Raw genomic sequence first — 15,109 nt, 5'->3', positions numbered from 1 at the left:
TTGCCTGGGTTTCAGCAACTAAGTTACAGAGAAAGGTTGAACAAGTTAGGTCTTTATTCTTTGGAGCACAGAAGGTTAAGGTCTTTAAGGCCTGATAGAGGTCTTTAAAATGATGAGAGGGATAAACAGAGTTGACGTGGATAAGCTTTTTACTTTGAGAGTAGGGACGATTCAAACAAGTGGACATGACGAGAATTAAGGGACAGAAGTTTAGAGGTAACATGAGGGGGAACTTCTTTACCCAGAGAGTGGTAGCTGTGTGGAATGAGCTTCCAGTGGAAGTGGTGGAGGCAGGTTCGATTTTATCATTTAAAAATAAATTGGATAGGTATATGGATGGGAAAGGAATGAGGGTTATGGTCTGAGTGCAGGTAGATGGGACTAGGGGAAAATAAGTGTTCTGCACGGACTTGAAGGGCCGAGATGGCCTGTTTTCCGTGCTGTAATTGTTATATGTTATATGGTTATATGGTAACATTAGCAAATTTGCAGATGACACAAAGTTGGGTGGAAATGTGAACTGTGAAGAGGATGCTATGAAAATGCAGGGTGATTTGGACAGGTTGGGGGAGCCGGCAGATGCTTGGCAGATGCAGTATAATGTGGATAACTGAGGTTATCCACTTTGGTGGCCAGAATGGGAAGACAGTTTATTATCTGAATGGTGTCAGGTTAGGAAAAGGGGAAGTACAACGAGACCTGGGTGTCCTTCGTTTCGTTTCATTTCGTTGTCTCTGTACTGCATTTCGTCGTCTCTGTACTGTACACTGACAATGACAATTAAAGTTGAATCTGAATCTGAATCTGAATCTGAATCTGAGGTAAACATGCAGGTACAACAGGCAGTGAAGAAAGCTAATGACATGTTGGCCTTCAAAATGAGAGGAGTTGAGTATAAGAGCAAATAGGTCCTCCTGCAGTTGTACAGGGACTTGGTGAGACCACACCTGGGGTATTGTGTGCAGTTTTGGTCTCCTAATTTGAGGAAGGATATTTTTGCGTTGGTTCACGAGGTTAATTCCCAGGATGGCGGGACTGTCATATGATGAAAGAATGGAGCGACTGGGCTTGTATTCACTGGAATTTAGAAGGACGAGTGGCGATCTTATAGAAATTGGACACGCTAGATGGGATTGGACACGCTAGATGCAGGAAACGTTCCCAATGTTGGAGGAGTCCAGAACCAGGGACCACAGTTTAAGAATAAAGGGTAGGCCATTTAGAACTGAGATGAGGAAAAACTTTTTCACACAGAGAGTTTTGAATTTGTGGAAGGCTCTGCCTCCGAAGGCAGCATAGGCCAATTCACTGGATACATTCAAGAGAGAGTTAGATAGAGCTTTTGGGGCTTGTGGAATCAAGCGGTATGGGGAGAAAGCGTGAATGGGGTACTGACTTTGATGATCAGCCATGATCACATTGAATGGTGGTACTGGCTTGAAGGGCCGAATGGCCTCCTCCTGCACCTATTGTCTATGTATCTATGTTATCCAGGTGGAATATGAGGTGCTGTTACTCTTTTTTGTTTTTGGCCTCATCTTAGCAGTGAAGGAGGCATGTCAGCCAAGTCAGTGTGGAAATGGGAAGGTGAATTAAAATTGCTGGCAACTGCAATATCCAGATGACCACAGTGGACAGAGCACGCGATGTATTAACTTGATATTCAACCCCTTTCCTAACAAGCTCATTAGTGTCCTCAAATATCATGTGCTTCATTTGTAGGTAATATAAGGAATATAATGAAATACATTCTGAAAATGTATGTAAATGACATCGATTGACATCTTTTTCCTAAGTCTGTCGAAGGATCCTCACCTAAAATGTCACCTATCCACGTTCAGAGATACTGCCTGACCCATTAAGTTACTCCAGCACTTTGTGTTCTTTTGTGTTAAACAGAATCTGCAGTTTCTTGTTTCTATATTCTATGTCCATGACTTCTCTTAATCTTTTCAAAAATTCCAGTAGGATTGTCAGCCAAGGTCTACACAAATCTGTGATGGCTCTTACTGATCAACTGAAAAATGTCAAGATGACTCTAATTTGCAGACGCGAGTAATTTTCCAACAACAGATGTTAGACTAACTGGTCTGCAATTCCTTAGAGTTATTTTCCTCTCACCTTTCTTACAGTGCTGAATGGTATGCATAAATCTTCTCATCCAGAAGGAACAGTTCACGAATCAAAAGAGCTTGGAAAATTATAGTTTCGGGGCACTTCCTTTAAAGAGCCATGATGGAAACCATCTGGTCCTGGGAATTTGTCACACTATAATGCCATTATTTTCAATTTTCTAAAGTCTTGGTCCTGGGGGTCAGTACCTCCTTTTGCAACTCGACTTCCTGACTGATAGACCAAATTAGTGAGGATAGTTGACAAAACATCCTCCACAATAATTCTCAACACTGCTGCCCTGCATTCTCAGCCCGTACTGAGAAGAGCTCAAAGGGCTTCTCAGTAGCCCTGACTATGGGCTAGAGGCTATGGGCTACACTTTGTCTAGTTATAGTCAAACATAGACGATGTGGACTATGTATGTCCACATAGTCACGACTGTGTGGACAAATTATGCTACAAATCCATTTACAAGTTTGCAGATGACACAACTATGGTGGGCCAGATCTCGAACAATGATAATACGGAACAAAGGAAGAAGATAGACAGCTTAGTAACATGTGGTCAATTGAACAAACTCTCCCTTAATGGCAGCAAAATGAAGGAGCTATTGACTTTAGGGACCAGAAAGCATCAATGATGCCCAAGTGGAGATAGTTGCTAGCTTCATAAGTGTTCGGCATGGACTAAAAGGGCCGAGATGGCCAGTTTCCGTGCTGTAATTGTTATATGGTTATATCACAGTTAAGTTTAGCAACAGCTCGGCTAAAGACGGCAAGAAATTGCAGATTCCTGTATACAGCCCAGTCTATCAAACAAACTAAACTAAACCCCGCACAAACGCTAACTACGCCCCTTGATAATATATTAATATTATTAATTTGCTCCTTTTGCACCATAACCGCCCTATTCACTCACGCATAGCCCCCAACTCGCAGGCGCATCTAGAGAAGGGGGGGGGGGGTAGAGAGTGAGGTCAGAGAGAGGATGGGGAGAGACATAGAGAAAGGGGCAGAGACAGAAGGGCAAGGGGCAGAGGGAGAGGGGGGGGTGGAGGGGAGGAGGAGAGGGTGGATGGGTGAGGGGGGGGGGGAGGTGGGGAGGAGGGGTGAGAGAGATGGGAGGAGAGAGAGAGCAGAGGCGAGGGGGAGAGAGAGGGAGAGAGTGGGGCTGAGAGGGGGAGGGGGAGGGGAGAGAGAGGGGGGAGAGAGGGTGAGGAGGGGATAAGGTAAGGGAAGGGGATAGGGAGGGGTGTGGTCGGCAGTGGGGAACGGGGGTGGGGGATGGAGTTTGAGGGAGGGGCATGAGGCAGGTGGGCCAGGTGCAAAGGCATTGTGAGGTCAGTGGGGCGGGGCAGGGTGGGGCAAACAGGCAGGCTGGGGGGGGGGGGGCGGGCGGGGCCAGGAGGCAGTTGGGCCAGGTGCAAAGGCATCGTGAGGTCAGCAGCTGGGCAACATTATTTTTTTATTTTTTTATGTCAGTTTGGTTATAAATTTTAGTAAATATCTCGGGAAATAATTGACCAAATGTATAGAGGATCTGATTTTTTAAATCATAAGGAAAATTTCTACCAGAAGATGTAAAAATGTCACTGTTATTGCAACGTCAGCAGCAGTCAGAATTTTAAAAAAGGTCAGGTTGGACAATTTTAATAAAAAAGTCAGGAAAATAATGTACCAAATATACAGAGTTGATTTCTAAAATCACAAGGAATATCTCTACTGAAGTATGTAAAAAATTTCCCATTTCGGCGTCTGGTTTTCGAGGAGATATGTTTCACATGCAAAATGACACCCACACACGCGCACGCGCACGCACACACGCACACACGCACACGCACACGCGCACACACACACACACACACACACACACACATTACTTTGTCTACACACTATTTATTTTAATGTAGGCTGCAAAATAATTACAAGGCATAAACTGGACAGTTTTTTAAAATTCTCTATGATATTTTATATGACAGGCTTATTTATGAAAATGTTTTAACAATTTTACCTGTTGAATCTGAGTAAGATTTTGGGCAAAGGTAGGAGATTTTTCTTTGAGAAATGTAAGTAGATCCTTGTAGATATCACCTTTTCTATCATAGATAATATCTTCACTGTCCTTCTTAAAGCCCTAATTAATCAGAATACATTTTATAATGTAGAATTAGTGTTACAGTTTGAGAATTTTAATGATAATATATTATTCATGAAATTCTCCAAGGAATAAAATTGTCAAAAATATTTATTTCAATTTACTCACCCCATTTTCAAAAACTCCAGCTGTGCTACAGGTGACATGCAGGACATTCGTGTCATGAGTGATAATAATGAGGTAGCAAATATCTCCATATACCTGCCTCCAAGGTGGGGCTCTGCATCCATTAGAAAATTCATACTCTAAAATATACAAAATCAAGCAGAAATGATTTTATGTTAAAATAACGACAACATCTCCTTGGGTAAAGCAAGTGCAGTTTTCATTCCTCAGTTCAAAATCTTTTACGTGGTAATTCCAAATTGATTCAATTCGCCGCATAAATACCTGATGTGTAGCTGATGGATTTTAAAACAGACTTGTCTTCTTCACCAGAGAAAGACTGGAGCAATTGTACATCATTCTTTATAGCCTCGGGGTTTAGCCGCACTTCTCTTTTTTTTTTAAAAAGGGGAAAAGAGAAAGCAAATCATGAAAATAGAATTAAATCAACTTCTGTTCAATTCTACCATTTCCTTTATTCAGTTACTTCCAGATTTTATTTACTGTGTATTAAATCAGCACCAAATATTTAACTCAAAAATGCATTACGGCAACATCTGGAAAAAATACCCACAAAATTATGTTGGGCAAGCCGGATATTTGCAAGATCTGTAAAGTATAATATAGCAAGACCTCACAAGCTGTGCCAAAACTTGAATATACAAACTGTTTATACCAAATATTCATAAACCTTGGCTCCGCATAAAATATAGCATGCTGTAATTTCAACAATTAAAAACAGAAATGTATCTAAATTCCTGATCGTGTTAACATATCCACAAGTAATAAGAAGTGATTTATTTCAGAAGAGCTTAAAACATGTCAAATTTTATTCATCAAGGGAGGATATCGCACCAGACAGATTTCCTATCATATCATAGAATACATTACTGAAAGTGACTACAGGTACTAATCTGGCATTATTCAGAAAATTCCACAAAATTTCATCATCATCTTCATACTGAGAAAGAAAACATTCTAAAAATGAAAGCGACCACCCATGTTTATGCCAAATATCCTGTCTTCAAATTAGCCAAATGGGTAGAGTTCAAGAATAAAATGGTCATTTTTTGGCGGTCGCAAGAACAACAACAAAGTTTTTTAACTTATTTTATTCTGAAAAAAGCTTCTTAGCTCTCAGGTTCTTACAACACGTCTGCCCACAACGGTGGTCAGCACTCAACTGCCGCGCAAAATCAAAACAGCAGCCCCTATCGAGTCACGTGACAGCAGCTTCAAAACGCCGGGTTCTATACCTGCGTGGGCCAGCAGGCGCTTCTACATGGCACCCGCCAGAATCTGCAGTACGGAAACGCACGGGTAACCGGACGGTTCGACTGGAACGCGTAGTCCCAGGTCGTGGGGCGAGCGTAACAGTAGGGGCTGGCAAAACAGAACCAGAGGGGCACGACAAACGTGAACGAGGGACGGGTGTAACAGAGGGGACCGGCGAAACATAACCGTGGGTAATAGGTGCAGAGGGCGGCAAAACGGCCGGCGGACGCCCTCCACGCCGCGGAGTGGCCACCGCCACCGGGCTATCCTCGTTGACATGTGCTGGCTTAAGGCGGCTGACGGAGACGAACTCCTCCCTGCCACCCATGTCAGCACCCTGTACGGACCTTCGTACACCCGCTGTAATGGCAAGCGGTGAGCATCCCAGCGAAGGAAAACATAAGCACAATCCCGTACCATAGTTGGCACATGCACCACGGACGGCCCGTGTTGGGCTAGCACCACCAAAGCCGGGACCTCCTGATCACGGGTGACGGGCAGAATATCCCCAGGTACCCACAAAACCGAGCCATAAACTAGGTATGTTACAAAACCTACCTGAATCGTCATTGGGAATCTGCCCACAGCCATGTCCGCGATTTTGGCGCTGTTTGGAGGGAGCGGGTTTAAAACGCGATTTTTACTAGGCTGTTCTAATCGCAGATGTTCAGCCTAGTAAATCATTAACGAAAAATCGCTGCAAGACCCGGTCGCAAAAGGTATTATTAGTTTTATAGGCCTCGATAATATAGTTATAATAGTTTTAAAATTACTCTCTCATTCCGCAACCTCTCGCAGCCCCAGGGTTTTATAAAGCAAACAATTAAAGGTATTTACCTTATTTTTACATTAAATGGGGCATATATATAACCCTGTATATCAAGTTATCTATAGCGAATAGTTCATTTTGGGCTTTTTATATCCCGCAGTATTTTTCTCGGCATTTGAGGGTACTAATCCAGCGCGATGTGAACATTCTAAACCAGCGCGTTCACATGAACCCACTAGAAAGCCGATTTAAATGGGCATTTATTTACAGCAATTGAACACTAAATTCCTTCCATTTGGCCTATAAATTAATGTAAATTAGATATAAAAATCATGTTATATTGTGAATTATTTGTGAATAATCTTTGGACACTTAGGCTATTTGAAAATGTTAATCTTTCCTTAAGAAATGGGCTTTTGACTATCCAAGATCACAGCTTTTTTGTAATGTCCATTGAAAATCAATAGGGAACAAGATGCTAATTTCCGAGTATGAAAATGGCCATAACTTTTTTAATACTTGAGATATGAAAGTGAATTTGGTGTCAAATTAAACTTATTGTTATGCTTTATCTGATGGGATAAATTGCAGACTTGATTTTTAAAATCTCAAAATTTTGTAACATTGCTACATAAACCAGCTCGGCCGAGGAGGCGTTGAGGTCCTCCTTAGGAGTACTTCTGATGCCTAGGATAACCCAAGTCAACCGGTCAACCCAATCGGGGCTGGTGAGCCGAGCCTTCAACGACGACTTGAGGTGTCTGTGGAAACGCTCAACCAAACCGTTTGACTCTGGATGATACGCGGTGGTCTGGTGCAGCTTCACACCGTACAGCTGCGCCATACCACCCCACAGGGAGGACGTGAACTGGGCCCCACGATCGGTAGTAATATCTGAAGGGACCCCAAAACGAGCGATCCAATGGGAGACAATCCAGGAAATAACGGAAATAGCTGATCGCTAGGTAAAGTGCGAGGAGCACCTGATCGAAAGCGCTGTACTTGATCTTGGGGGCCCGCAGCTACTTGCTGAAAAACACCAGCGGCACCCAGCGGCTAACCTACCCATTGTTCGAGGACAGCACCTACCGTGACGTCAGATGCGTCCACTGTCAGGGCCCGATGCCCTAGGGTGTACCAGCATAGTGGCATTGGCCAATGCTGTCTTAGCCCCCTTGAAAGCCATCTCAGCCTCCTTGGACCAGACCAGGTCCTTAGGCTTACCCACCAGACACTGGAACAACGGCTGCATGATGGCAGTTGCTGACGGGACGAATCGACCAGTAGAAATTGACCATTCCGATGAATTCTTGCAGGCCCTTGACGGATAGTGGCCTCGGGAAGGGACGGATTGCGTTGACCTTCTCGGGCAGCGGCTGTGTGCCGTGGCAGGTAATGCTGTGACCCAAAAAAGGAAATGGAGCGCAATCCGAACTGGTACTTCGCAGGGTTGATCACCAACCCGTGTTTGTGCAGCCGTTCGAAGAGCAGGCGGAGGTGCTTAACGTGCTCTGCCAGCGAGCTGCTGGCCACCAGAATATCATCGAGGTAGATGAATATGAACGGCAAACCCCGACCGACCTGATCCATTAACCTTTGGAACGCCTGAGCGGCGTTCTTCAGGCCAAAAGGCATTCTCAGCCATTCGAAAAGGCCCAAAGGGGTGGTGGTGGCCATCCTATGGACGTCATCGGGCTGGACCGGAATTTGATTATACCCGCAAATGAGGTCGACCTTCGAGAAGAAAGTTGCGTCCTTCAGATGAGCCGAGAAATCCTGGATGTTCGGGACCGGGTACCGATCTGACGTGGTTACGGTGTTAAGGCGCCTGTAATCACCGCAAGGTTTCTAACCCCCGGGCGCTTTAGGTACCATGTGTAGTGGGGAAGCCCAAGGGCCATCCGACCACTGGACAATCCCCAGGTCCTCCATAAGCTGGAACTTGTCTCGTGCAATGCGCAGTTTATCGGGCGGGAGGCGGTGGGCCCTCGGTGAGAATGTGGTGGAACACGCCATGACGAGGCGCCGTCGAACCAGGGCGTGAGCAAGCCTGGGAATTCGGTGAGAAGGGCTGCGAAAGGTTGCTGGATCTCAGCTACCTCATCGAGTTGCTGTAGAGGTGTGCATGGATTACGAGGCTTGGCAGGGCACAGGTCTGACAATGGAACCATGCGCCCGCCTCGCACATTGACTAGCAGGGAGAACGCGCGCAAGAAATCGGCCCCCAATATCAGTATCAGGCGACGTCAGCAATGGTGAACTTCCACCTATACGGGCGGGAGTCGAAATTTAAGTCCAGGGTCCGCGTACCATTAGTACGAATGTCGCTCCCGTTGATGGCCGAGAGGACGGGTCCTACCTTACCGACGTGGTCAAGGGCAGTCGGCGGCAGGATGCTGGCTATGGCACCGGAGTCGACCAGGAAACGGTGGCCGTAGTGGCTATCACGGACGTAGAAGCGTTCGATTGGGCCGATCGCGTTCGCCTCTATGGATGATCGGCCGAGGCATTTCCCTGAAACGACCAGGGGCTTCGGCATCTTCGAGCTTCGGTACCGTAGCGCTGATGGTAGTAGCACCAACATCGTCGGCTGTAGACCACTGGAAGCGGCGATGCTTCTTCGGCGCTGGGCTGGGCTTCCTCTTCCTTCCGATGTCGCCTTGGTTCCACCCGCACCGTGACAGGAGAGCGGGTCCACAATTCATCAGCTCTCTCTGCGAGGTGCTGGGGATCGCTGACATCAGCCCCAGTGAGCATCAGGCGAACTTCGTCGGGCATCTGCTCTAGGAACGCCTGTTCGAAGAGCAGACGTGGGCGGTGCCTGTCCATCAGGGCTAACATCTTTGCCATGATGGTGGATGGCCGCCGATCGCCGACACTGTCCATGTGTAGAATCTTTGCCGGCCTGTCACTGCGACTGAGACCGAAGGTGTGGAGCAGGAGGGCCTTCCAATCTTCATACTTGGCGATCATCGGCGGGTCTCTAATGAAAGGCAACAGCCTCCAGGCGCAGTCCTGTGGCAGAGCTCCCACCACATGGAAATACATGGTGTCATCCGCAATAATGCGGTGCAGGTGTTAACTGTGCCTCAACGTGGGCGAACCACACCTGAGGTTGATCCGGCGAAAACGAGGGTAGTTTGAAGCCCGGTGAGCCCTGCCTCGTGCCAACCGATTCTGCGGGAACGTAGTCTTCCTGCATGATCTTTTGCTTGTCTAACGACGGCTAGACACGTCGGGGTCACCAATTTGGCGGTCGCAAGAACGACAACTAAGTTTTGTAACTTATTTTATTCTGAAAATAGCTTCTTAGCTCACAGGTTCTTACAATCCGTCCGGCCACAACAGTGGTCAGCACTCAGATGCCACGCGAAAGCAAAACCGCGCGACAAACAGCAGCCCCTCATGAGTCACGTGACCGCGGCTTCCAAATGCCGGGTTCGATACCTGCGTGCGCCAGCAGGAGCCGCTACAAATTAATTTTCTGAGGGTGAACTACTGATCTCCTAATCGACAGCAGCAGGCATTGGAGCAGATAAGTAGTAATTCACAGGGAAATGTAAGAAAAATAAGTTATAATAATAGTAGAATAAAGCCCTCTCCTTTGGGTTTAAGGCCTATAAAACTAGGGTTGGGTTAAAGGCCCTCTCATCTGGGTTAAAGGCCCGTAAATCTATTGGTCAAAGTTAGAAGCTGCAGCTGCTGCTGAGACCAATCTAGGGTTGGGTTAAAGGCCCCCCTCCTCTGGGTTAAAGGCCCGTAAAATGTAGGGTTGGGTTCAAGTCCCACTCCTTTGGGTTAAAGGCCCGTAAAACTATAGTGGTTAGAGACCCAGCCCAGAATTGGATATCCGATTGACGGGATATTTAAAGACAAAACTGAGTTTAAGCAGTGCTAAGCGGCAAAGTACTGCGTCGTTGCTCGGGGTGCAGATTGGAAGCACGCTCTAAAAATCATCATCGACTGCCAGCGTGAAGAGACAACGCACCGACACCCGATACTTAGCAGGTAGGAAGGGAAACCTCTTGCAAGGGTGTACCTAGGCGGGTTCAAGTCCACGCCTGTGTGAGATATCTGGATGCCTGTAAAATGGAGGAAGGAATCTCGAAAGGTATCGGGCACTCAGTGATTAGAGTATAAATTGGTTGAAAATACTTTCATATCCCTAAAGACGTTCTGTACAAATTTTGAATTTGAACTTGCGAGGAAAAAAAATTCAATTGGATAAAGAATAACGAACTGAAAATTCTCTGATTCAAATTTACTAATATTCAGAATCTCATATTGAGGTGCTGTTTAATTCCGAGAGTATGTATCTCTCTTTCCAAGTTAACGTATGTAAATACTTTGTAAGACTTGTCAATAGTTAAAATTTGTGAAGCTACCTTTCAAAAGTGTATTTAAAACTGTGGATAGGTGCATTGTATTTCAATTTAAACTGTATATATATTTCCTTCCAGATTAATCTGCATATAATAAAACTTTGAAGTAGTAATTTAAAGTGTGTTTAAGACTGCCGTTGTGGCATTCTGTTCATTGTGTATTATCTTGATTTAAATTTTGAATGTTAGAAACACTGTTGTGATGTCGGTTTGAATCGGCTGTAGAGATAAATAGTTGATTAAGACTGCGATTGTAATTGGAGTCCGAATCGTGGTTGATCAACCAGGAGTTCGTACCCCCTCTGATTGATTGTTGATTAGTACCTGATAGCGAAGAGTAACCGAGAAAGGGAAAGTAATTTTTAGTAAAGAGTAACCTGTTGGGAAAGATACCCCTAAGTCTAATCATTTAGTGTGAGGAAAAAGTACCTGAAGGTAAAGAGTAGCTAATTAAGAAAGAGTACCCCTCAGCAAAGAGTACCCTAGGTAGGGGAAGGTTTTTGTATCGGAGGGAGAGGTTCACTGGTTGATAGCAGCGCGACGAGAGATTGAAATATTGTGATTTGCTTTTGGAACTGTACAGTTAACGAATGCGATATTAGACGAACGCTTGTGATTTATAAAGCAATGTGGATGTGCATGATAATAATAGATGGTGTTGTTTCTTGTCTGTGTACGGTTTTGCTTGTGTGTTTGGAGCTCATTAGCATGTGTTTAGATTGCGGTTGCTTGGGTATAGGAAACAGGCTGCGGGAACGTGTTTGGTTGCGATTGTGTTTGATTGTTCCCTGGAGCTTTAGATGACTGAGGGTTGTGGAAATTGTAAGGTTGAAAGTGTGTGGACTTGTGGGAGACAGGAGTAGAATTTGAATAGCAGATTAGAAAGATATATGGTGCAATTGTGTGAAAGAGGTGCGAGACTACAAGCGCTTCGGTGCCGTTAGCCACTGTTCAGGAGCGACCTTGAAAACGTTGGAGATTGAAAGGGAGGAGTGAATTATTGAAGAGGTGTGAAGGGCTTAGGAATTTTGTTTCTATTGTCCGAAGACATTGGAAATAGCCTAGACCGATATATAACAGAAGATGCTAGGAGCCCATTGCAAATAATATGCAATGTGTTCCCACCCAAGGCAGAGAAATTAAGAGACTTTTTGGGAGCGCTAAATAAGAAATTATGAGACAAATTATGGCCGTCGGGGGGCATTAGAACAGTAAAAGGAATAAAGTACATTAAACAAATCATTTGGCAGTATTGTAATAGTGAGAGTGCAAAGGAGTTAATAGGATTATGTAAAAAATATTATGAGGAACGAAAGACAAATAAAGAAGTTAGGAGAATGGCGAGTTGAAAAAATACAATTTCAAAACCTGGAATAGAACTGAAAGAAAGTTAAGTAGATTGACCTCCAGGCAGTAGGAAGGACAGGGGGAGATATGTAGGAAAGCACAAGGAACGGGGAAGAGGGAGAACTCCTGAAAGAAAACTAGTCCCTGTGAATTTAAAGTTTAGAGATCCGATGGTTAGTGTTGACTTCGAGGTGGAAGAAGACGAATATTTGAAAGATTGGACAAATGTTAAAATTAATAGAAATTTGCAGCTCCCACCATGTTCCTCTTGCGCTCCCCAGGCTTCACTTACACCTTGTATGCCTTGTGTCCATAATAAATATCCAGAGCCTGCAGAACCTAGAACACCCCCTGCAGACTCCACGTTAGAGCATGGTCTACAAATAGCAGCCACTAGGGCACCAGATTCTTTGACTCCATCCACTCCACCAGTAGCTCACGGTACCAGAAGTAGAACAAAGAGGTTAGCCCCGGTATTTAAAGTGGAGGGGATGATAGATATAGTGCAACCACCAGAATATTTTAGTGAGCCTCAACCTAGACAAATTAGACGAGTAGCGAGAAAAAGGAACAAATCATATAGAAGGTACCGTGAACCCCTTAGTGAGGAGGAAGGATCATCTGAGGGTGAGACAGTAATTGAAGATACCGAGGTAGATTTTGATGTGACAGAAAGTATACAAACTGAACAGATATCCCACAGACAATTCCCAGTCAGGAAAGTGCTGAATCCTGCCTTTGATTTGACCAGTGCAGTACATGTAAATAATCCCCGCACCATGGATGCCCATACTCCCTGGAAACCCCATGAAATAATAGCAGTGTTAAATAAAATCCCTGATAGAAAGAAGTCACCTGCTGCCTTTGTAGATTATTTAAGAACCACAATGCGTGTACATCATGCAGACTCCCGAGACCTATGGGCGATGATACAACAAATAATGACTCCAGCTGAAAACACCAAATGTTTAGCAGCCGTGGGACACCCGACACATGAAGCATTGGCAAACATAATAGTGCAAGAGAAGAGGCTGTTTTAACGGCCCTTGCAGACATCCTTCAGAAACCAATTGATTTAACAAGAATTCTGGAGATAAAACCAAAAAAGGGAGAGGGAGCAGATGAATTTTTAGAACGATTCTCAAAATTATACATGGACCAATCAGGTGATATAAACTATCAAAATGGAGTAAGTTCCCCACAATATTGTGCCATCTTATTGAATTGTCTCCCCACTACAGTAGTTGACTCAATTAAGACTGGTCTGAGAACCGCACCAGTCAAATGGCCAGAGCTGTGAGGCACCATTGGAAGGATGGTAGAAAACAAGATTATCCTGTAACTGGAAGAAAAACTGAATGTATGGTTAAGAAGGAGTGACCATGCTCTGGCTCAGGACCATGGAGTCCTCAAATGTTAGCAAAAAATGGAATGGGAGAAATTAGTCCCAGAATACCCAGATTATTATTACAATTATACTCCCATTTTAGAACCAATTCTACTGGAACCAAGTGGTAAAATAAATCCAACAACATTACCCAATCAATGTTATACTTGTGGGGAATGGGACATTGGAGCACAGCCTGTCTGAAAAGGGAGCGAGTGAGAGGGAGGGGTCAAGGAATGAATTTCCCGGATCATGGGACTATTCGGGATCCTAGAGGATATAGAAACATCCTAGATTCAAGAATTATAGGAGGTCCTTAAATTCAAGAGGCTACTGGGATCCTAGAGAACAGAGAGAGAGCTGGTCAGAATGTCTGGAATCAAGAAACATAGAAATTAGGTGCAGGAGTAGGCCATTCGGCCCTTCAAGCCTGCACCGCCATTCAACATGATCATGGCTGATCATCCAACTCAGTATCCCGTACCTGCCTTCTCTCCATACCCTCTGATCCCATTAGCCACAAGGGCCACATCTAACTCCCTCTTAAATATAGCCAATGAACTGGCCTCGACTACCCTCTGTGGCAGAGAGTTCCAGAGATTCACCACTCTCTGTGTGAAAAAAGTTCTTCTCATCTCGGTTTTAAAGGATCCCCCCCTTATCCTTAAGTTGTGACCCCTTGTCCTGGAATTCCCCAACATCGGGAGCAATCTTCCTGCATCTAGCCTGTCCAACCCCTTAAGAATTTTGTAAGTGAAGAAGACACACACCGTTTATTCAAACCAACCCATTCTCAGTCCTGACTTACCAACCTGTCCAGGAATTGTGGACATAGTAATATGACCCCTACCCTAGAACCCACTCAAGTAATTTACCAGAATGAAAGAATTGGATGTACTATTATAGTGAAAACTGAAGATCTTATAAGGAAAAACTGTAAGCAATTCTATAACTGCCCAAGAAAAAACCCATAAAGTAAAGAACAATGTAAATCTGAAAGCTTGTTGTATCTGTAAACAATTAGGTTTTTGGAGTAAGGAATGCCCATCCAGAAGACAGAATATAGCAGAGTGAAGGAGAAATCAAGAACCAATAAAGAAACTAAGAAAAGAGACAGGTGTCAAAAGAAAAAGAAAAATAACTCAAATGAACCCAGATTGGCACTAGGGAAAGAAGAAAGGAATCTATTGCGCAGGAGGTGTAGGAGTGAGGAATAGGAGCAATTGTAATAACCTTTTGTTGAGTTGTTGTGCCTGCAGGACAGTGTCGCCTATAACACACCATTATCTGGGGAATGAGGTAAAAGAGCATGTGGAGCCTCAAGAACAAGCAGAAGACACAGCTTAGGTAGGATGTGTAACCATCATTTCGACCCCAGAGACAAAGACAAACAGAGACAAAGTAGTGATACTGTCCTGTCCCTTTAACGTTTACAACCTGGGAAAGGCCAACAGACACAGAAGGCTGCTCCTCACAGTGGTATTCCTACTCTTGCAAATTTAACATCAAAAGGGAAAAGAAGATACACATACTCTAGTGCCCAACCGTACCAACATAACATAATATTTGACAACA

At 44.5% G+C, this 15,109-nt stretch overlaps 1 protein-coding gene across 1 annotated transcript in view; it reads right to left on the bottom strand.

Moving 5' to 3' along the window:
* odad2 (outer dynein arm docking complex subunit 2) overlaps nucleotides 1–15,109 on the bottom strand; it is a 308,719-nt gene that overhangs the window by 267,913 nt on the left and 25,697 nt on the right. Inside the window, exons 5-7 of the mRNA XM_055651852.1 lie at nucleotides 4,660–4,766; nucleotides 4,378–4,514; nucleotides 4,126–4,248 (exon numbers count right to left, since the gene is read on the bottom strand). Of these exons, the coding sequence (XP_055507827.1) occupies nucleotides 4,126–4,248; nucleotides 4,378–4,514; nucleotides 4,660–4,766 (367 nt within the window). The remainder of the gene's footprint in view (nucleotides 1–4,125; nucleotides 4,249–4,377; nucleotides 4,515–4,659; nucleotides 4,767–15,109) is intronic.

The sequence above is a fragment of the Leucoraja erinacea genome, chromosome 2 (assembly GCF_028641065.1).
Source record: "Leucoraja erinacea ecotype New England chromosome 2, Leri_hhj_1, whole genome shotgun sequence".
NCBI classification, from domain to species: domain Eukaryota; kingdom Metazoa; phylum Chordata; class Chondrichthyes; order Rajiformes; family Rajidae; genus Leucoraja; species Leucoraja erinaceus.
Note: the sequence above shows the minus strand (reverse complement) of the source record. Positions and strands in the feature narration are given on the sequence as shown.